This window comes from Haliotis cracherodii, unplaced genomic scaffold (genome assembly GCF_022045235.1).
Source record: "Haliotis cracherodii isolate W230 unplaced genomic scaffold, xgHalCrac1.p SCAF_2, whole genome shotgun sequence".
Taxonomy (NCBI): Eukaryota; Metazoa; Mollusca; class Gastropoda; order Lepetellida; family Haliotidae; genus Haliotis; species Haliotis cracherodii.
In genome coordinates this window covers 802,235-824,339 of record NW_027266275.1, presented here as the reverse complement: position 1 = coordinate 824,339, position 22,105 = coordinate 802,235, and the positions used below count along the sequence as shown (strand labels likewise).

General features: G+C 41.6%; 1 protein-coding gene across 1 annotated transcript in view; it reads left to right on the top strand.

Moving 5' to 3' along the window:
* Positions 1-21,188, top strand: part of LOC139469349 (protein phosphatase 1 regulatory subunit 7-like) — a 47,527-nt gene extending 26,339 nt beyond the window's left edge. Inside the window, exons 8-15 of the mRNA XM_071251499.1 lie at positions 1,939-2,097; positions 9,380-9,435; positions 11,531-11,654; positions 13,653-13,787; positions 13,955-14,018; positions 14,502-14,583; positions 14,779-14,889; positions 19,046-21,188. Of these exons, the coding sequence (XP_071107600.1) occupies positions 1,939-2,097; positions 9,380-9,435; positions 11,531-11,654; positions 13,653-13,787; positions 13,955-14,018; positions 14,502-14,583; positions 14,779-14,889; positions 19,046-19,094 (780 nt within the window). The 3' untranslated portion in view covers positions 19,095-21,188. The remainder of the gene's footprint in view (positions 1-1,938; positions 2,098-9,379; positions 9,436-11,530; positions 11,655-13,652; positions 13,788-13,954; positions 14,019-14,501; positions 14,584-14,778; positions 14,890-19,045) is intronic.
* Positions 21,189-22,105: the final 917 nt, after the last annotated feature.

Below are 22,105 nucleotides of genomic sequence, written 5' to 3'. Positions count from 1 at the left end.
TCCCAGCATTGATCTATCTACCTTTACATATTGCAGGCCTTGAACTACCTGTACATATTGCAGGCCTTGAACTACCTGTACATATTGCAGGCCTTGAACTACCTGTACATATTGCAGGCCTTGAACTACCTGTACATATTGCAGGCCTTGAACTACTGTACATATTGCAGGGCTTTAACTACTGTAAATATTCCAGGCCTTGAACTACCTGTACATATTGCAGGTCTTGAACTGCCTATACATATTGCAGGTCTTGAACTACCTGTACATATTGCAGGCCTTGAACTACTGTACATATTGCAGGCCTTGAACTACTGTACATATTGCAGGCCTTTAACTACCTGTACATATTGCAGGCCTTGAACTACTGTACATATTGCAGGCCTTGAACTACTGTACATATTGCAGGCCTTGAACTACTGTACATATTGCAGGTCTTGAACTACCTGTACATATTGCAGGCCTTGAACTACCTGTACATATTGCAGGCCTTGAACTACTGTACATATTGCAGGCCTTTAACTACCTGTACATATTGCAGGCCTTGAACTACTGTACATATTGCAGGCCTTGAACTACTGTACATATTGCAGGCCTTGAACTACTATACATATTGCAGGCCTTGAACTACTGTACATATTGCAGGCCTTAAACTACTGTACATATTGCAGGCCTTGAACTACTGTACATATTGCAGGCCTTGAACTACTGTACATATTGCAGGCCTTTAACTACCTGTACATATTGCAGGCCTTGAACTACTGTTCATATTGCAGGCCTTGAACTACCTGTACATATTGCAGGCCTTGAACTACTGTACATATTGCAGGCCTTTAACTACCTGTACATATTGCAGGCCTTGAACTACTGTACATATTGCAGGCCTTAAACTAATGTACATATTGCAGGCCTTGAACTACTGTACATATTGCAGGCCTTGAACTACCTGTACATATTGCAGCCCTTGAATTACTGTACATATTGCAGGCCTTGAACTACCTGTACATATTGCAGGCCTTGAACTACTGCTCATATTGCAGGCCTTGAACTACCTGTACATATTGCAGGCCATGAACTACTGTACATATTGCAGGCTTTTAACTACCTGTACATATTGCAGGCCTTGAACTACTGTACATATTGCAGGCCTTAAACTACTGTACATATTGCAAGCCTTGAACTACTGTACATATTACAGGCCTTATATACCTGTACATATTGCAGCCCTTGAATTACTGTACATATTGCAGGCCTTGAACTACCTGTACATATTGCAGGTCTTGAACTGCCTATACATATTGCAGGTCTTGAACTACCTGTACATATTGCAGGCCTTTAACTACTGTACATATTGCAGGCCTTGAACTACTGTACATATTGCAGGCCTTGAACTACTGTACACATTGCAGGCTTTGAACTACCTGTACATATTGCAGGCCTTGAACTACATGTACATATTGCAGGCCTTGAACTACTGTACATATTGCAGGCCTTTAACTACTCTACATATTGCAGGCCTTGAATTTCCTGTGTTTCTTACAGGCCTTGAACTACTGTACATATTGCAGGCCTTGAACTACTGTACATATTGCAGGCCTTTAACTACTCTACATATTGCAGGCCTTGAATTTCCTGTGTTTCTTACAGGCCTTGAACTACTGTACATATTGCAGGCCTTGAACTACTGTACATATTGCAGGCCTTGAACTACTGTACATATTGCAGGCCTTGAACTACTGTACATATTGCAGGTCTTGAACTACCTGTACATATTGCAGGCCTTATATACCTGTAAATATTGCAGGCCTTGAACTACCTGTACATATTGCAGGCCTTGAACTACCTGTACATATTGCAGGCCTTGAACTACTGTACATATTGCAGGCCTTGAACTACCTGTACATATTGCAGGCCTTGAACTACCTGTACATATTGCAGGCCTTGAACTACCTGCCAAACCTGGAGGAGCTCACAGCCTCCAACAACCGGCTCCGGAAGGTGACAGAGATCCAGAGATGTAAGAAGCTTCAGGAGGTTGATCTCTCGGGAAACAGGATCTCTGATCTCAGTGGTCTTGCCGGTCTCCCTCACTTACAGGTGAGTTGGTTTTTCAAGTTTCAAGTTTCAAATTTCAAGTAGGTTTGCTTTCAGAAATTGCTTTATTGTACGAGGGGTGTTCATTAAAGATTTCCCCTAAACCACTTAGGTTTATCATATTTGGTTTAAATTTCACATGTGTAATGATACATGTATCTATGGGTTATGTCTGAATTTGCAGCACCGAACTATTAATCTTACCACTTTTACAGGTTTTATGATCGTGTAGGATGTGACAATGGAGCCAGTAGAATCCTGAGCAGTGATAAGGTTTTTATATTTGAAAGGTCTCACACCAAAAGAAACTTTCGATGAAATGAAAGCAACTTATGGGGAAATGCCCCATCATATGACGTTGTTAAACACTGGCATCGCCAGTTAAAGTGTGGTCGGACGTCTGTGGAAACAGCTGCCATTCCTGGTCGCCCCCATTCAGCCATTGATGAGGACACTATCCATCAAGTGAAAACCGCCATTTTGGCAGACCGACATATAACTGTTCGCGTGTTAGCACAAGATGTCAAGATCAGTGTAGGGTCTGTGGAAAAAATCATCTATGACAATTTGAACATGCATAAGGTGTCTGCACGATGGATTCCCAGGTTGCTCACACCTTTCCAAAAGCAGGACCGAGGCAATTGCTTAAAGGATCTTTAGGCTTGTGCCAAAAAAAAACAGGCAAACTTTTTTGACAGACTTATCACACAGGATGAAACATGGGTCCATCACTATGATCCTGAGACTAAAGTTCAGTCAATGCAATGGAAGCATGTGGAGTCACCACCCCCAAAGAAGGCACGTGTCCAACCCTCTGCAGGCAAGGTCATGCTCACGGTGTTTTGGGACCAGCACAGAGTAGTGATGATGGATTTCTTGGCAAAGGGTACCACAATTACAGGAGCTTATTATGCTTCACTGCTGCGGAAATTGCGGGACGCTATCAAGCTTAAGAGGCGTGGCATGCTGACCAAGGGTTTTCCGTCTCCTGCAAGACAATGCTCCAGTTCACAACTCTCATGTTGCCCAGACAGTAGCGCGGTCCTGTGGCTATGAAATCCTTCCACATCCTCCTTACTCTCCTCACCTTGCACCATCTGACTTCCACCTCTTTCCAACCATGATGTCATTTTTTAAGGGAAAACGTTTCACAGAAGATGAAGTACTGATTTCTGAAGTCAAGTCCTGGTTTGAGACACAAAATGTGGGCTTTTACAAGCGAGGTCTCCATAGTTGCATAAAACGATGGGAGAAGAGTGTAACTCTTGTTGGTTCCTATGTGGAGAAAGACTAATACCTATGCCAAGTTTCATTCCACTAGGTCCATCGGTAGTGGGTCAGGGGAAATTTTTAATGAACACCCCTCGTACATCATGATATTTAAGTGTGTCGTAACTACTTGTGTAATTATATTTGTTTAGCAGTGCCTGATACTGAGTAAGGATGTTTTATTGTGATGACATTGGTGTGCAAGGCATGGGATGATGATGTCATTGTTTGATTGTGATGACATTGGTGTGCAAGGCATGGGATGATGATGTCATTGTTTGATTGTAATGACATTGGTGTGCAAGGCATGGGATGATGATGTCATTGTTTGATTGTGATGACATTGGTGTGCAAGGCATGGGATGATGATGTCATTGTTTGATTGTGATGACATTGGTGTGCAAGGCATGGGATGATGATGTCATTGTTCCTTGTGTTGCTGTTGTATTAATCAAATTTCAAAAGGCGTTTCATGATTGAGGGCAATTATGTCCTTCGTACAACTTAACACACTCTGTTCTTGCGTTATCTCATTCACATTGATTGTCTTGTGATATTTCAGATATACAACATCTGACATTCAACCAAATATTTCCTCTGATTATGTATGTATAAGAATAGAAAAGGTAGTCCGCGATTAGTGACAAACTCATGCCACATGCAACAATGTTTCTAAATGAAAACGCCATTTATAAATGATATGCATGGTCCGATCTGTCATTCCTGTGTCATGTGAGTCGCCTCCATGAACACAGATGTGGAGAACACAGGGTTAAATAACAAATAGCAAAACATAAAGTGCCTCTCATTTTCTACATCTTTGATGAAAATATAGTAAATACGAGTGAAAATATCTCTTTTTCCCCATCACTGGATGAGAGGAACCTGATAGTTCTCTCTACCAGTGGGCTATCCTGTTTATCCTCCTGTTTATCCTATTTTCTTTGTGTAGTTGTCTTCCAGAAAATTAAATTATTTCATTGCAAATATATAACCTTGAAACATAAATTCTTCCTACCTAACACACAGGGTTGGTTCACCACCCCTTGTATTTGTGACTTAAAAAGGAGTTTTATGTTTGCAAGATCATAAAAAAATATGAACAAAAGTATAAAAAAATATTTAGGGTCACGAAAATTTTTCATCATACATTTCGATATGATTATACACAACTGTAACCAAAAACTGTTCTTGAAAACAAGGAGACCGCTGGTCAAGTCTCAAAAATAGTACTTTGCGAAACGAACAGTCTCAATTGACAAGTTAAATGAGAAATATTTCAATTTATAACAAAACATTTTCGAGAGAATCAAAAATGGCAAGAAGCGATATTAAGTCCATAAATGATGATCTCTCATTATTTTGCATTGTCAATGTGGAACTATCGTAGAAAGGATGTCAACAGCTTGTGTACGAGCGTGGCACTTATGATGAAGAAAGACAGGGTAAATCTTGTATGACAATAGTTCTGTCACAGTGTTATGTTCACCGCAGTGAAATATCAAGTGTTAAGTTCACCGCAGTGAAATATCAAGTGTTATGTTGACCGCAGTGAAATATCAAGTGTTATGTTGACCGCAGTGAAATATCAAGTGTTATGTTGACCGCAGTGAAATATCAAGTGTTATGTTGACCGCAGTGAAATATCAAGTGTTATATTCACTGCAGTGAAATATCAAGTGTTATGTTCACCGCAGTGAAATATCAAGTGTTATGTTCACCGCAGTGAAATATCAAGTGTTATGTTCACCGCAGTGAAATATCAAGTGTTATGTTCACTGCAGTGAAATGTCAAGTGTTAAGTTCACCGCACTGAAATGTCAAGTGTTATGTTCACTGCAGTGAAATATCAAGTGTTATGTTCACCGCAGTGAAATATCAAGTGTTATGTTCACCGCAGTGAAATATCAAGTGTTATGTTCACCGCAATGAAATATCAAGTGTTAAGTTCACTGCAGTGAAATATCAAGTGTTATGTTCACCGCAGTGAAATATCAAGTGTTATGTTGACCGCAATGAAATATCATGTGGTATGTTCCCGCCGTGAAATATCAAGTGTTATATTCACCGCAGTGAAATATCAAGTGTTATGTTCACTGCAGTGAAATATCAAGTGTTATGTTCACCGCAGTGAAATATCAAGTGTTATGTTCACCGCAGTGAAATATCAAGTGTTATGTTCAACGCAGTGAAATATCAAGTGTTATGTTCACTGCAGTGAAATATCAAGTGTTATGTTCACCGCAGTGAAATATCAAGTGTTATGTTCCCTGCAGTGAAATATCAAGTGTTATGTTCACCGCAGTGAAATATCAAGTGTTATGTTCCCGCAGTCAAATATCAAGTGTTATGTTCAACGCAGTGAAATATCAAGTGTTATATTCACCGCAGTGAAATATCAAGTGTTATGTTCACCCCAGTGAAATATCAAGTGTTATGTTCACTGCAATGAAATATCATGTGTTATGTTCACCGCAGTGAAATATCAAGTGTTATATTCACCGCAGTGAAATATCAAGTGTTATGTTGACCGCAGTGAAATATCAAGTGTTATATTCACCGCAATGAAATATCAAGTGTTATGTTACTGCAGTGAAATATCAAGTGTTATCTTCACTGCAGTGAAAATAGCACTTTTCTACACTTCAGAAAACACAGTCTTTCAAACAAAAATATAAAATAATTATTTGATTGTTTCCTTAAACCATCGTCTAATGTGATAGACAATATGGCCATAGTTAAATTTGTAAACATTGTGTCAGATCCGTGTTTGTGATGGTTCATGGTGGAATACATTCTGACAGGATCCGTGGAGTGTATGGAAGAAGTGGGCATTGATGAATGGCAGGAATCTTTACATGTGAGCCACCACACTCCAGACGGGGTCCATTAAGTGCATTACAGAAAGCTCTTTATTTCTGATTCATAAACGAACAGGAGGAGTTTTGACCCCATCTCGGGACAGTTAATAACTCTCATCTGACAGCCATAGGAGGCAAATATTCCGTAGCCATTTCTCCCCTTCCCCTTTCCCCCTCAATGTAGTCTTCAGAGAGTGGAGGGCTTACACTTTGCTGGCTGTAGCTACTGCAAGCTGTAAATTGATTCTGTGAGTTAAAAATATTCCTCTGCAATTTGTTTGTTGAGTAAGTTTAAGTCAGCTGAGCTTCAGACAGATGACATCTGTGAGTGAAAAGATGATCACTGCTGGGTGAAAGCTACTTGTCCAACACAAAAAAAAGATCACTGTTTAATTGCTTGCCCAGTTTTTGTACCTGTAAGTTTGTCATCATTGTTTCGAGGGGCACCTTGCTATTGATTATGTCCTGAACCTGAGGTCAGGCTTGACTGTGTAACCCCTTGGAGACTTACACACAGCTTGTAGCAGCAACGTTTTAACACAGGAGACAGACAACAGCATGGCTTGGATGCATGCTACTTCCAACAGACCAGTAGCCCTGGCCCTATCACTGATGGTGGCTGTATCAGACTCGTAGCCCTGGCCCTATCACTGATGGTGGCTGTATGAGACTCGTAGCCCTGGCCCTATCACTGATGGTGGCTGTATCAGACTCGTAGCCTTGACCCTATCACTGATGGTGGCTGTATTAGACCAGTAGCCCTGATCATATAACTGATGGTGGCTGTATCAGACTAGTAGCCCTGATCATATAACTGATGGTGGCTGTATCAGACTCGTAGCCCTGACCCTATCACTGATGGTGGCTGTATCAGACTAGTAGCCCTGATCATATCACTGATGGTGGCTGTATCAGACTCGTAGCCCTGGCCCTATCACTGATGGTGGCTGTATCAGACCAGTAGCCCTGATCCTATCACTGATGGTGGCTGTATGAGACCAGTAGCCCTGACCCTGTCACTGATGGTGGCTGTATCAGACTAGTAGCCCTGATCCTATCACTGATGGTGGCTGTATCAGACTAGTAGCCCTGACCCTATCACTGATGGTGGCTGTATCAGACTAGTAGCCCTGATCCTATCACTGATGGTGGCTGTATGAGACCAGTAGCCCTGATCCTATCACTGATGGTGGCTGTATCAGACTCGTAGCCCTGATCCTATCACTGATGGTGGCTGTATGAGACCAGTAGCCCTGGCCCTATCACTGATGGTGGCTGTATCAGACTCGTAGCCCTGACCCTATCACTGATGGTGGCTGTATCAGACTCGTAGCCCTGATCCTATCACTGATGGTGGCTGTATCAGACTCGTAGCCCTGATCCTATCACTGATGGTGGCTGTATCAGACTCGTAGCCCTGGCCCTATCACTGATGGTGGCTGTATCAGACTAGTAGCCCTGATCCTATCACTGATGGTGGCTGTATGAGACCAGTAGCCCTGATCCTATCACTGATGGTGGCTGTATCAGACTCGTAGCCCTGATCCTATCACTGATGGTGGCTGTATCAGACCGATAGCCCTGATCATATCACTGATGGTGGCTGTATCAGACTCGTAGCCCTGGCCCTATCACTGATGGTGGCTGTATCAGACTAGTAGCCCTGATCCTATCACTGATGGTGGCTGTATGAGACCAGTAGCCCTGATCCTATCACTGATGGTGGCTGTATCACACTCGTAGCCCTGATCCTATCACTGATGGTGGCTGTATCAGACCGATAGCCCTGATCATATCACTGATGGTGGCTGTATCAGACCAGTAGCCCTGATCCTATCACTGATGGTGGCTGTATCAGACCAGTAGCCCTGATCCTATCACTGATGGTGGCTGTATCAGACCAGTAGCCCTGACCCTATCACTGATGGTGACTGTATCAGACTAGTAGCCCTGATCCTATCATTGATGGTGGCTGTATCAGACCAGTAGCCTTCTTCCTATCACTGATGGTGGCTGTATCAGATTAGTAGCCCTGATCCTATCACTGATGGTGACTGTATCAGACTAGTAGCCTTGACCCTATCCCTGATGGTGGCTGTATCAGACTAGTAGCCCTGACCCTATCACTGATGGTGTCTGTATCAGACTAGTAGCCCTGACCCTATCACTGATGGTGCTGTATCAGACTAGTAGCCCTGATCCTTTTACTGACACTATCCCATATGACCCAGTCCCATATGACCCTATCCCATATGACCCTATCCCAAGGTTTATGAAGGTTTAAACATGAACATGATGAAGACCCGGCGTGCACACTGTGTATATCAACTTCGTGGAGGAACTCAAAGTGCGGACACAGGTTTTACGTTTATGATTCATAAACACAAAAACATATTGAGGTCAATTCTTATATACAAATATGTCAACAATACTAACTTTACAGACTGCTTATTTACTCATAAACACAAAAACTGTTGACGGTGCCTCCCTTTACAGACTATTTCCTGTTGATGGTGCCTCCCTTTACAGACTATTTCACGTTGATGGTGCCTCCCTTTACAGACTATTTCCTGTTGATGGTGCCTCCCTTTACAGACTATTTCCTGTTGATGGTGCCTCCCTTTAAAGACTATTTCCCGTTGACGGTGCCTCCCTTTACAGACTATTTCCTGTTGATGGTGCCTCCCTTTCAGACTATTTCCTGTTGACGGTGCCTCCCTTTACAGACTATTTCCCGTTGACGGTGCCTCCCTTTACAGACTATTTCCTGTTGATGGTGCCTCCCTTTACAGACTATTTCCTGTTTACGGTGCCTCCCTTTACAGACTATTTCCCATTGACGATGCCTCCCTTTACAGACTATTTCTTGTTGATGGTGCCTCCCTTTACAGACTATTTCACGTTGATGGTGCCTCCCTTTACAGACTATTTCACGTTGATGGTGCCTCCCTTTACAGACTATTTCCTGTTGATGGTGCCTCCCTTTACAGACTATTTCCTGTTGACGGTGCCTCCCTTTACAGACTTTTTCCTGTTGACGGTGCCCCCCTTTACAGACTATTTCATGTTGACAGTGCCTCCATTTACAGATGTACCAATAATTGACCAGTATGAGATTCTGAGAGTACAGTAAAGTCCAAGTGTTGATGTTTCAGATCCTTGATGTTTCCAGTAACCAGCTGTCCAGTCTGCGGAGTCTCGGAAAGCTCAGGTAGTGGAATGTGTCCTGCCATGGTAGTCCTCACAAGACATGTCATGGGACGTTAGTAATGAATGAACAGACGTGGCCATGCTTCAAGATAGTGACATGAATCACAGAGCAGCTGTAACAATGTGTTGGTGCATGTGACGTTGGTTGTAAATTATTAGCATACGCCTATATGCAGGGGGTAGGTTACAGTTGAAACTGACAACTTGATAGCATGCAGTATGTAAAAGCTTTTACTTACACAAGTAGATCTATACAAGTAGCTTGATGTGCTAGGTGTGCACATAGTGGTAACGGTTATAGGGATTGTAGTTATCACTTTTGTTATGGCCCAGGTAACCTCACAGGGATTAAGTCCATATCTGGTCACTGGTGTTGTTTAGGATCTTGGGTTACGGGTGTTGTTTAAGATCTCTGGTTACTTGTGTTGTATAAGATCTTTAGTTACTGGTGTTCTTACAGATCTCTGGTTAATGGTGTTCTTGCAGATCTCTGGTTACTTGTGTTCTTGCAGACGTTTGGTTATTGGTCTTGTATAAGATCTCTAGTAACTGGTGTTGTATAAGATCTCTAGTTACTTGTTCTTGCAGATCTCTGGTTACTTGCGTTCTTGCAGACGTCTGGTTACTGGTCTTGTATAAGATCTCTAGTAACTGGTGTTCTTGCAGATCTCTGGTTACTGGTGTTCTTGCAGATCTCTGGTTACTGGTGTTCTTGCAGACCTCTGGTTACTGGTGTTGTTTAAGATCTCTAGTTACTGGTGTTCTTGCAGATCTCTGGTTACTTGTGTTCTTGCAGATCTCTGGTTACTTGTGTTCTTGCAGATCTCTGGTTATTGGTGTTGTTTAAGATCACTGTTTGTCGGAGTTGTATAAGATCTCTGTTTACTGGTGTTATATAAGACCTCTGGTTACTGGTGTTGTATAAGATCTCTAGTTACTTGTGTTCTTGCAGATCTCTGGTTACTGGTGTTGTTTAAGATCTCTAGTTACTGGTGTGCTTGAAGATCTCTGGTTATTGGTGTTGTATAAGATCTCTAGTTACTTGTGTTCTTGCAGACCTCTGGTTACTGGTGTTGTATAAGATCTCTAGTTACTGGTGTTCTTGCAGATCTCTGGTTACTGGTGTTGTATAAGATCTCTAGTTACTGGTGTTCTTGCAGATCTCTGGTTACTGGTGTTGTATAAGATCTCTAGTTACTGGTGTTCTTGCAGATCTCTGGTTACTGGTGTTGTATAAGATCTCTAGTTACTGATGTTCTTGCAGATCTCTGGTTACTGGTGTTGTATAAGATCTCTAGTTACTTGTGTTCTTGCAGACGCCTGGTTACTGGTGTTTTATAAGATCTCTAGTAACTGGTATTCTTGCAGATCTCTGGTTACTTGTGTTCTTGCAGATCTCTGGTTACTGGTGTTCTTGCAGATCTCTGGTTACTGGTGTTGTATAAGATCTCTAGTTACTGATGTTCTTGCAGACCTCTGGTTACTGATGTTCTTGCAGATCTCTGGTTACTGGTGTTGTATAAGATCTTTAGTTACTGGTGTTCTTGCAGATCTCTGGTTACTGGTGTTGTATAAGATCTCTAGTTACTGGTGTTCTTGCAGATCTCTGGTTACTGGTGTTGTATAAGATCTCTGGTTACTGGTGTTGTATAAGATCTCTGGTTACTGGTGTTCTTGCAGATCTCTGGTTACTGGTGTTGTATAAGATCTCTGGTTACTGGTGTTGTATAAGATCTCTGGTTACTGGTGTTCTTGCAGATCTATGGTTACTGGTGTTCTTGCAGATGTCTTGTTACTTGTGTTCTTGCAGATCTCTGGTTACTGGCGTTGTTAAAGATCTCTGGTTACTGGTGTTGTATAAGATCTCTGGCTACTGGTGTTTTGTAAGAGCTCTAGTTACTTGTGTTCTTGCAGATCTCTGGTTACTGGTGTTGTATAAGATCTCTAGTTACTGGTGTTGTTTAAGATCTGTGGTTACTTGTGTTCTTGCAGATCTCTGGTTACTGGTGTTCTTGCAGATCTGTGGTTACTTGTGTTCTTGCAGATCTCTGGTTACTGGTGTTGTTTCAGATCTGTGGTTACTTGTGTTCTTGCAGATCTCTGGAGGACCTGAATGTTTCCCACAACAAGCTGAGTGACCTCTCGTATCTTGGCCAGATCTTTCCTCGACTTCAGATTCTGAGTATCTGTGATAATTCCCTCAACACTTGGCAGGATGTGGTAGGTGCTGTCCCATCTCACCTACCTTGCTCACTTAACTCACCAGTACTCACCCAGTCCCTGACTCATCCAACCTGGTTCATCTGTCACCTTACACTTTTGTTTCACCTGACTTACTTGACATGACTCACCAGACACACCTGACTCCTCAGACACATACTCACAAGACACTAGAGTCACCAAACTTACCAGACTCACCTGACTCCTCAGACACATACTCACCTCACACACAAGACACTAGAGTCACCAACTTACCAGACTCACCAGACACACCTGACTCCTCAGACACATACTCACCTCACACATAAGACACTAGAGTCACCAACTTACCAGACTCACCAGACACACCTGACTCCTCAGACACATACTCACCTCACACATAAGACACTAGAGTCACCAACTTACCAGACTCACCTGATTTACCACACACCAGACTCACCTGACTCACCAGACCCACCAGACTCACCTGGGCACTTGACTCACCAGACATCAGACTCACCAGATGCCAGACTCACCTGGGCACTTGACTCACCAGACCCACCAAACATCAGACTCACCTGACACTAGACCCACCAAACTTACAAGCCTCACCTGACTCACCTGACACCAGACTCACTAGACTCACCTGCCTCACCAGGCTCATCTGACTCACTGACATACCTGTTTCACCGGACCCACCAGACATCAGACTCACCAGATGCCAGACTCACCTGGGCACTTGTCTCACCAGACCCACCAAACATCAGACTCACCTGACACTAGACCCACCAAACTTACAAGCCTCACCTGACTCACCTCACACCAGACTCACTAGACTCACCTGCCTCACCAGGCTCATCTGACTCACTGACATACCTGTTTCACCGGACCCACCAGACATCAGACTCACCAGATGCCAGACTCGCCAAACTTACCAGACTCCCTTGATTCACCTCACTAGACTCACCTAACTCACATAGGCACCTGATTTACCTATCTCACTGCAATGTGTGTCTGTGTGTTCTCCCTCACACTTCCATGTGTGTATGTGTGTTCTCCCTCTCACTTCCATGTGTGTCTGTGTGATCTCCCTCACACTTCTTTGTGTGTCTGTGTGTTCTCCCTCTCACTTCCATGTGTGTATGTGTGTTCTCCCTCTCACTTCCATGTGTGTCTGTGTGATCTCCCTCACACTTCTATGTGTGTCTGTGTGATCTCCCTCACACTTCCATGTGTGTCTGTGTGTTCTCCCTCACACTTCCATGTGTGTCTGTGTGTTCTCCCTCTCACTTACATGAGTGTCTGTTTGATCTCCCTCACACTTCCATGTGTGTCTGTCTGATCTCCCTCACACTTCCATGTGTGTCTGTGTGTTCTCCGTCTCTCTTCCATGTGTGTCTGTGTGATCTCCCTCACACTTCTATGTGTGTCTGTGTGTTCTCCCTCTCACTTCCATGTGTGTCTGTGTGATCTCCCTCTCACTTCCATGTGTTTCTGTGTGATCTCCCTCTCACTTCCATGTGTGTCTGTGTGATCTCCCTCACACTTCCATGTGTGTCTGTGTGTTCTCCCTCTCACTTCCATGTGTGTCTGTGTGATCTCCCTCACACTTCTATGTGTGTCTGTGTGTTCTCCCTCTCACTTCCATGTGTGTCTGTGTGATCTCCCTCTCACTTCCATGTGTTTCTGTGTGATCTTCCTCACACTTCCATGTGTGTCTGTGTGTTCTCCCTCTCACTTCCATGTGTGTCTGTGTGATCTTTCTCACACTTCAATGTGTGGACGTGTGTTCTCCCTCTCACTTCCATGTGTGTCTGTGTGATCTCCCTCACACTTCCATGTGTGTCTGTGTGATCTCCCTCTCACTACCATGTGTGTCTGTGTGATCTCCCTCACACTTCCATGTGTGTCTGTGTGTTCTCCCTCTCACTTCCATGTGTTTCTGTGTGATCTCCCTCACACTTCGATGTGTGTCTGTGTGATCTCCCTCACATTTCCATGTGTGTATGTGTGTTCCAGTGTGACCTGGAGACTATGAAGGAGCTGGTGGAGATCTCCCTGAGTGGGAACCCTGTGACGATGGAAGAAGGAGAAATGCCTCACTACCACTACACGATACAGACAGTCCTGCCCCACATTGAGGTCGTGGACGGGGTAGGTTCACCTCATGTGTTGTAACAAACAGTTCCTGGTGCCATCACAATAAGTCAACGTGGGACTCTGGTCAGATTTGAATTCGAAGTAGGTCTGTGATTACCAACCATCGTTATTCCTGTTTAACTCTGCTTTGACAATAATTTCTTGTATTTGGCATATTTCAGGCACATGTGAAGCGCCAGAGTATGAAGTCTGCTCCGCTGATGCGACCAATGTCTGCATCCAGTAGTAAGTACATCAGGAATTCACTGGAATATTCAAGAAGAGATGTATGTTGCTGAGACTATGGTGGCAAAGAGATGTATGTTGCTGAGAGTATCAGGGGCACAGAGATGTATGCTGCTGAGAGTATCAGGGGCAAAGAGATGTATGCTGATGAGAGCATCGAGGGCAAAGAGAAGTATGTTGCTGAGAGTATCAGGGGCAAAGAGATGTCTGCTGATGAGAGCATCGAGGGCAAAGAGATATATGCTGATGAGAGCATCGAGGGCAAAGAGATATATGCTGATGAGAGCATCGAGGGCAAAGAGATGTATGTTGCTGAGAGTATCAGGGGCGAAGAGATGTATGTGTATGCAAAGGTGATAATGTTACACATGTTGTGTTGATAACACTGGTACACATATTGTATTTGTATTGTATGTAACTTGATAACATTTTTTCATGTATTGTATTGACATTGATAAGACTGTTACACACATTGTATTCTAGTTGTCAGTGTCCGGCAGATGGACACACAGCTCAAGGCATACACTGAGGAGCTGAAGTCTCTGGAGAAGAGTATTGCAGACAAGTAGGTCAACTCAAATCCAGCAGTTGTAGGATGTCTTCCTAACTACATATTGTTGAAATTAAATACATGTCTTTGAAAAGCATTTAGAAGTGATGCACATATATTCTCTTCCTTAATTAAATGCATGCAAGATAGTCGTGAGACAGTTGTATTTTATAAAAAACTTCCTCAATGAGCATCCAATATGTTCCCAAGGTTTGAGTCCCTGCGAAGTACGTGTGAGACACTGCCGCTGTCTCTGCCTGAGTCGACGTCCGTCTCGTCTAGTCTCCTGTCCCCCACCAGCAGCCGCCCAGCCAGTAGAAGGTATGTGTCAAGAAACACTGTAGCACACCAGAACACCATACCTACTGAAACTACTTAAAATACTGAAACTACTTAATATACTGAAGTGCAACACATCTGGCCTAGCCGTCTTAGGCGCCGCGATTCGCTGTGCAGAGTTGCATCCCTTTGGCATGCCAGAAATCTATGATTGTTGGTTTGAATCTCGGTTCGCCCCGATTATGTTTCTAGGTTTTCAGCACCATACCGTGCTCGTGGGGTTCACCGAAGTCGTAAAAGTCTGAGACCTGCATCACTTTGGGCTTTCCTCCAACATTAAGCTGTCACGCCTTGATATAACTGGAATTCTGTTAAAAGCGGTGTTAAACCAACTCACTCACTCACTAATATACTGAAACTACTTAAAATACTGAAACTGCTTAAAATACTGAAACTACTTAAAATACTGAAACTACTTAATCTACAGAAACTACTTAAAATACTGAAACTACTTAATCTACTGAAACTACTTAATTTACTGAAACTGCTTAATATACTGAATCTACTTAATATACTGACACTACTTAATATACTGAAACTACTTAAAATACTGAAACTACTTAATCTACTGAAACTACTTAATTTACTGAAACTGCTTAATATACTGAATCTACTTAATATACTGACACTACTTAATATACTGAAACTACTTAAAATACTGAAACTACTTAATATACTGAAACTACTTAATTTACTGAGACTGCTTAATATACTGAATCTACTTAATATACTGACACTACTTAATATACTGAAACTACTTAAAATACTGAAACTACTTAATCTACTGAAACTACTTAAAATACTGAAACTACTTAATCTACTGAAACTACTTAATTTACTGAAACTGCTTAATATACTGAAACTACTTAATATACTGAAACTACTTAAAATACTGACACTACTTAATATACTGAAACTACTTAAAATACTGAAACTACTTAATCTACTGAAACTACTTAATTTACTGAAACTGCTTAATACACTGAAACTACTTAAAATACTGAAACTACTTAAAATACTGACACCACTTAATATACTGAAACTACTTAATATACTGAAACTACTTAAAATACTGAAACTACTTAAATACTGAAACTACTTCATCTACTGAAATTCCTTATTTTACTGAAACTGCTTAATATACTGAAACTACTTAATATACTGGAACTACTTGATATACTGAAACTACTTAATTTACTGAAACTGCTTAATATACTGAAACTACTTAATATACTGAAACTGCTCAATATACTGACACTACTTAATATACTGAAACTAATTAAAATACTGAAACTACTTAACTTACTGAAACTGCTTAAAATACTGACACTACTCAATATACCGACACTACTTAGTATACTGAAACTACTTAATCTACTGAAACTACTTAATTTACTGAAACTGCTTGATATACTGAAACTACTTGATATACTGAAACTACTTAACTTACTGAAACTGCTTAAAATACTGACACTGCTTAATATACTGACACTACTTAATATACTGAAACTACTCAATATACTGAAACTACTTAAAATACCGACACCACTTAATATACTGAAACTACTCATATACTGAAGCTACTTGATATACTGAAACTACTTGATATACTGAAACTACTTAATATACCGACACTACTTAATATACTGAAACTACTTAACTTACTGAAACTGCTGAAAATACTGACACTACTTAATATACTGACACTACTTAAAATACTGAAACTACTTAATATACTGAAACTACTTAATATACTGAAACTACTTAAAATACTGAAACTACTTAATCTACTGAAACTACTTAATCTACTGAAACTAGTCTTTCAATGGCATTTAGAAGTGATAAGAGAGAGAATTTATAGATGTCAACTCTATTATGAGCAACACAACGTTTCTGAGTATATGCTTACTCCTTCATCAGGTGAATAAATGCTAGGGTGCAGAGAGCATATATATGTACATGTAAGAACAACACAAGTAATAACAATGATGGATATTAACAACAATTAATTAAGGGTCATAGGTGATTGGACAAATAGAAGACAGGGGTTAATTAGCACTGACTGGCAATCAGCAATGGACAAATAGAAGACAGGGGTTAATTAGCACTGATTGGTAATCAGCAATGGACAAATAGAAGACAGGGGTTAATTAGCACTGATTGGTAATCAGCAATGGACAAGTGGGATAAAGTGACAGATAGATGGTGGCACAGATTAATTACACTAATAAGTCACCACCAACAACTGGCATCAAAGCAAACTACAAGAAGAGGCCATTGACATCAGGAGATGTCAGCCAGAGATGAGCCGTGACCAGGGAACATATCTGCCTTGTACTTGAAACTTCTTGATTTAATTAATCTGTAACAATTTTAGTTCCTGCAGAAAATTGATAACAGTGTAAGAATCTTCATTGAAACGTTGCTATGTGCAATAAACCAGAAGTTGTTATCCATGAAGTTGTACGTTTTCTTACTTACTCAACAACTAGAATGCTGGTGAAACAGATTAATTTATTTCCATGGCAACAACTTTGACTTAGACTGAAAATGGCGGTAGCAGACCTTTAAAACCGGACAATATTTCTTCGCCAAACTAGGCACATAGATAGATCAAGTAGTAAACTGGTGCCTTTTTGATAGTTTTGGATTTTTGAAAATTTTCTTTTCAAGTTTCCATAGCAATGACTTTGACTTTCACTGAAAATGGTGGATGTGCTCGTTTCTGGAGCAGATCTTGAAAACTGTAAATATTTCTTGCCTTGCACACAACTGGACATGTCATATTGGCCGGGATATGAGTATTTCATGCTTGTTAGCACAATGGTGGGATGCAGATCCATGACACTTGGTGGAGTGACACCTGTGCATGTCTGTTAACTCACTTCTCTGATGTTGTAATGTGATATCAAAAAGATTCTGACATGAAGATAATTTCAATAACTACAGCAATCTGTGAACATTCATTGATAACTGAACAGCTTTCTGGACAGAACCTCATACAGCAACAATTCATCTGTGTTCAAAACATGTTGCAAATGTATCCAATGTTTTGCATGTGACATTGTACAACCATGGTATCAGTTGTACTATCAGATCAAGCCCCAGTCACACTTGTAGTCCCATGAAGATCCGGGTTAGAATAGGTCTTCGGTAAGCCATGCTTGTAGGGAGAGGTGACTTTGCTTTGTCGTGAGTGGTGACTATGCTTGTTGGGAGAGGTGACTATGCTTTGTCATGAGTGGCGACTATGCTTGTTGGGAGAGGTGACTATGCTTTGTCGTGAGTGGCGACTATGCTTGTTGGGAGCGGTGACTATGCTTTGTCGTGAGTGGCGACTATGCTTTGTCTTGAGTGGCGACTATGCTTGTTGGGAGTGGCGACTATGCTTGTTGTGAGTGGCGACTATGCTTTGTCGTGAGTGGCGACTATGCTTGTTGGGAGGGGCGACTATGCTTGTTATGAGAGGTGACTATGCTTTGTCGTGAGTGGCGACTATGCTTGTCGGGAGCGGTGACTATGCTTTGTCGTGAGTGGCGACTATGCTTTGTCGTGAGTGGCGACTATGCTTGTTGGGAGGGGTGACTATGCTTTGTCGTGAGTGGCGACTATGCTTTGTCGTGAGTGGCGACTATGCTTTGTCTTGAGTGGCGACTATGCTTGTTGGGAGTGGCGACTATGCTTGTCGTGAGTGGCGACTATGCTTTGTCGTGAGTGGCGACTATGCTTGTTGGGAGGGGCGACTATGCTTGTTATGAGAGGTGACTATGCTTTGTCTTGAGTGGCGACTATGCTTGTCGGGAACGGTGACTATGCTTTGTCGTGAGTGGCGACTATGCTTTGTCGTAAGTGGCGACTATGCTTGTCGGGAGGGATGACTATGCTTTGTCGTGAGTGGCGACTATGCTTTGTCGTGAGTGGCGACTATGCTTGTTGGGAGTGGCGACTATGCTTGACTTGTTTGATGTACACATGTATGTCATTGTAGCCCAATTGCGTGGATGGATGCTTTTGATATCAATCACTTGATTGTCTAGGCCAGACTCGATTATTTACAGACCACCATCATATAGCTGGAATATTGCTGAGTGTTGCGTTAAGAAACAATCAAAATCAAACAAATTTGTATTTGTTTCAGCCGGGCCAGATTAAGAGAAGCTATGGACTTTGCAGCACAAAACTCCTAGGGAAGATCCTCACAGGACTGGTACTGCCTTCTTCACCTTCTTCACCACTGTGATGCTGAGTCGTCATGGTTACAGCCACAGGAAGTGTAGTGTTTTTGCGTGTGTTCATGATGTGTGGGACAAGCGATGGTTTAGTGGGCGGGGATCATGAAGCACTGGGCCTTGGTTCAATGAGAAGAGTGTGAGAAGTCTGTACATGGTGTCTCTGTGGAACCCGTCTCAGATGATCTCTGATGTCTCGGCCTGTAATTGGTGTCTCCCCATGCCAGGATGTAATTGCAATATATTGTTACGTGTCGATTTCCCAAATGAAACAATATGTTAACCCAGAAATCGGTCCGTAAAAGAACTTAGTGTGAAACCATCAAACAACTGACAAGTGGTATACAATCAAAAAATGTATTACAGAATTCACCTTAGTTTACAAATTAATACAAATTACTGCACAACAATTACAATGGCAGTACACAACAGAGTGGCAGTACAATGTTCAATGGCAATATATAATATGTTGGTAGTGGTCAGTGTCAAATACATACATACAGTGGTGATAGCAAAAGTCTGTGAGAAGTATATATATATTCACCCAGTGGCGACAGTGGTCAAGATTCCATGATGGGCTAGGCAGGGAATTAGGAATGATGAGTGATCCTCACATGAAAGCTGGTTCCGAAGCGATGAAAAAGCGTGAGAGATACAAAACACACTCTTGTCCCACTATGTATATATACTCACTCACTCATTCAGGTTGGAATAGGTTGTAGAGCCAGGGGTATAAAGACCTGTTTACTCCTGCAATTTCCCCATAGTTTCTATGGATTTTTCGTAAAAAAATGCAGACCGTGGATCCAGGTGGATGAAATATGGATTTTTGGCGTAAACAAAACTTGATTGACCTTTGCTCCAACTTTTTCACAATCTCCGGTTTCCTAATCTCAATGAAACTCGTTTAACTCCACTCATTATCTGTGTCAAGGAACAATTTGATAGCTCCATGCAGCAGTGCAAGTTTTTTTGTTTTTTTTTTCAAGTTTATGATCTTCTGACATATGTAGACCTTTCAGCTTTTTCTTGACAACATTGCAGTTGGTAGTTTCAATTTTAATAAAGAAAGAGGCCTCCTGGACAAACCTGTTTTTTGTCATGTGGCTACTTGGAAGCTGTTTTACCTGCATGTAAAATCAACATACTGATACAAGGATTCCTACCTGGTGATCTGGCTGTGTCTTACAGACTCAAGCGGTCATTGTTCTTTGTGACGTGTGTTTGGTCAACTTCACCTGCTTGCGCTCTGGTAAGAATGACTAGTGACAAATATGTGAAACTAGAACCAGATTCTTAGTTAACTGATGGTGTGGCAAGTTTAGTTTGTACAGGTCTGGGTATATGGCATCGGCGGATCTAGAGTGGGGGTCCTGGGGGTCCGGCCTACCCTTTTGAAAACCAAATGTGGTATATTGTTGGCATTAAAATTATCCGAGAGAAGATTTTGATATTTTGGACCCCTCCCTTTTAAAACTACTGCATCCGCCCTTGTATGGTGGCACTAGGTCCATCAGTTAGTGACTCAGTTCATTGACAATCAATATATACATGAAAAATACTGTTTATAGCAAAATGATTCCTTTCCAGAATTGATTAGAATATATACGTGACTAAAAAACCCAGTCATGCCTCATGTTTGTCTGTGTCCTAAGCCACACCCTGAATAAGCTTTACTGATGTTGCTTAACTAGTATGTGTGGAGGATGAGACATGTCATATCATCCAGCATCCCAGTTAATAATATTGGCGCATCTTTCCCACTGCTTCCGCGATAATGGCGGCTGTCTCAGACAGCTGGAGATGCATTTCAAACTCAAATATTCCCAGTGTGTCAGTTCTGATCTGTATGCTGAGTTGACCTTCTGAAGATTAACATCTGTAAAAAATTGAATATTTTTTATTGATACAATTTTTGTTTTATGATTGAGACATAGAGAATCAGACAATAGTATATGTCATAACTTGTCAGAGGTTTGAGGAGAACTGAATCCTGTTATATATACATTTTTCATATTTGTATTGTGTATGTTGAATGTATGGGATTTATTATTGGCCAATAAAATATTTAACATGTACAAATGATAAGGTTTTTTGTTACATGCACAACACAATGTCAAACATTAGAGCAGTTGCCAGATACATCCTGGCACTATATGAAGTAAGATGCATGTACAGAGTGACATGGAAGTAAGATGGATGTACTGGTGACATGGAAGTAAGATGGATGTACTGAGTGACATGGAAGTAAGATGGATGTACAGAGTGACATGGAAATAAGATGGATGTACAGAGTGACATGGGTAAGATGGATGTACAGAGTGACATGGAAGTAAGATGGATGTACTGAGTTACATGGAAGTAAGATGGATGTACAGAGTGACATGGAAGTAAGATGGATGTACAGAGTGACATGGAAGTAAGATGGATGTACTGAGTGACATGGAAGTAAGATGGATGTACAGAGTTACATGGAAGTAAGATGGATGTACAGAGTGACATGGAAGTAAGATGGATGTACTGAGTTACATGGAAGTAAGATGGATGTACTGAGTTACATGGAAGTAAGATGGATGTACTGAGTTACATGGAAGTAAGATGGATGTACTGAGTTACATGGAAGTAAGATGGATGTAGTGAGTTACATGGAAGTAAGATGGATGTACTGAGTTACATGGAAGTAAGATGGATGTACAGAGTGTCATGGAAGTAAGATGGATGTACAGAGTTACATGGAAGTAAGATGGATGTACTGGTGTCATGGAAGTAAGATGGATGTACAGAGTTACATGGAAGTAAGATGGATGTACTGGTGTCATGGAAGTAAGATGGATGTACAGAGTTACATGGAAGTAAGATGGATGTACTGGCGACATGGAAGTAAGATGGATGTACTGGTGTCATGGAAGTAAGATGTATGTACTGAGTGACATGGAAGTAAGATGGATGTACTGGTGTCATGGAAGTAA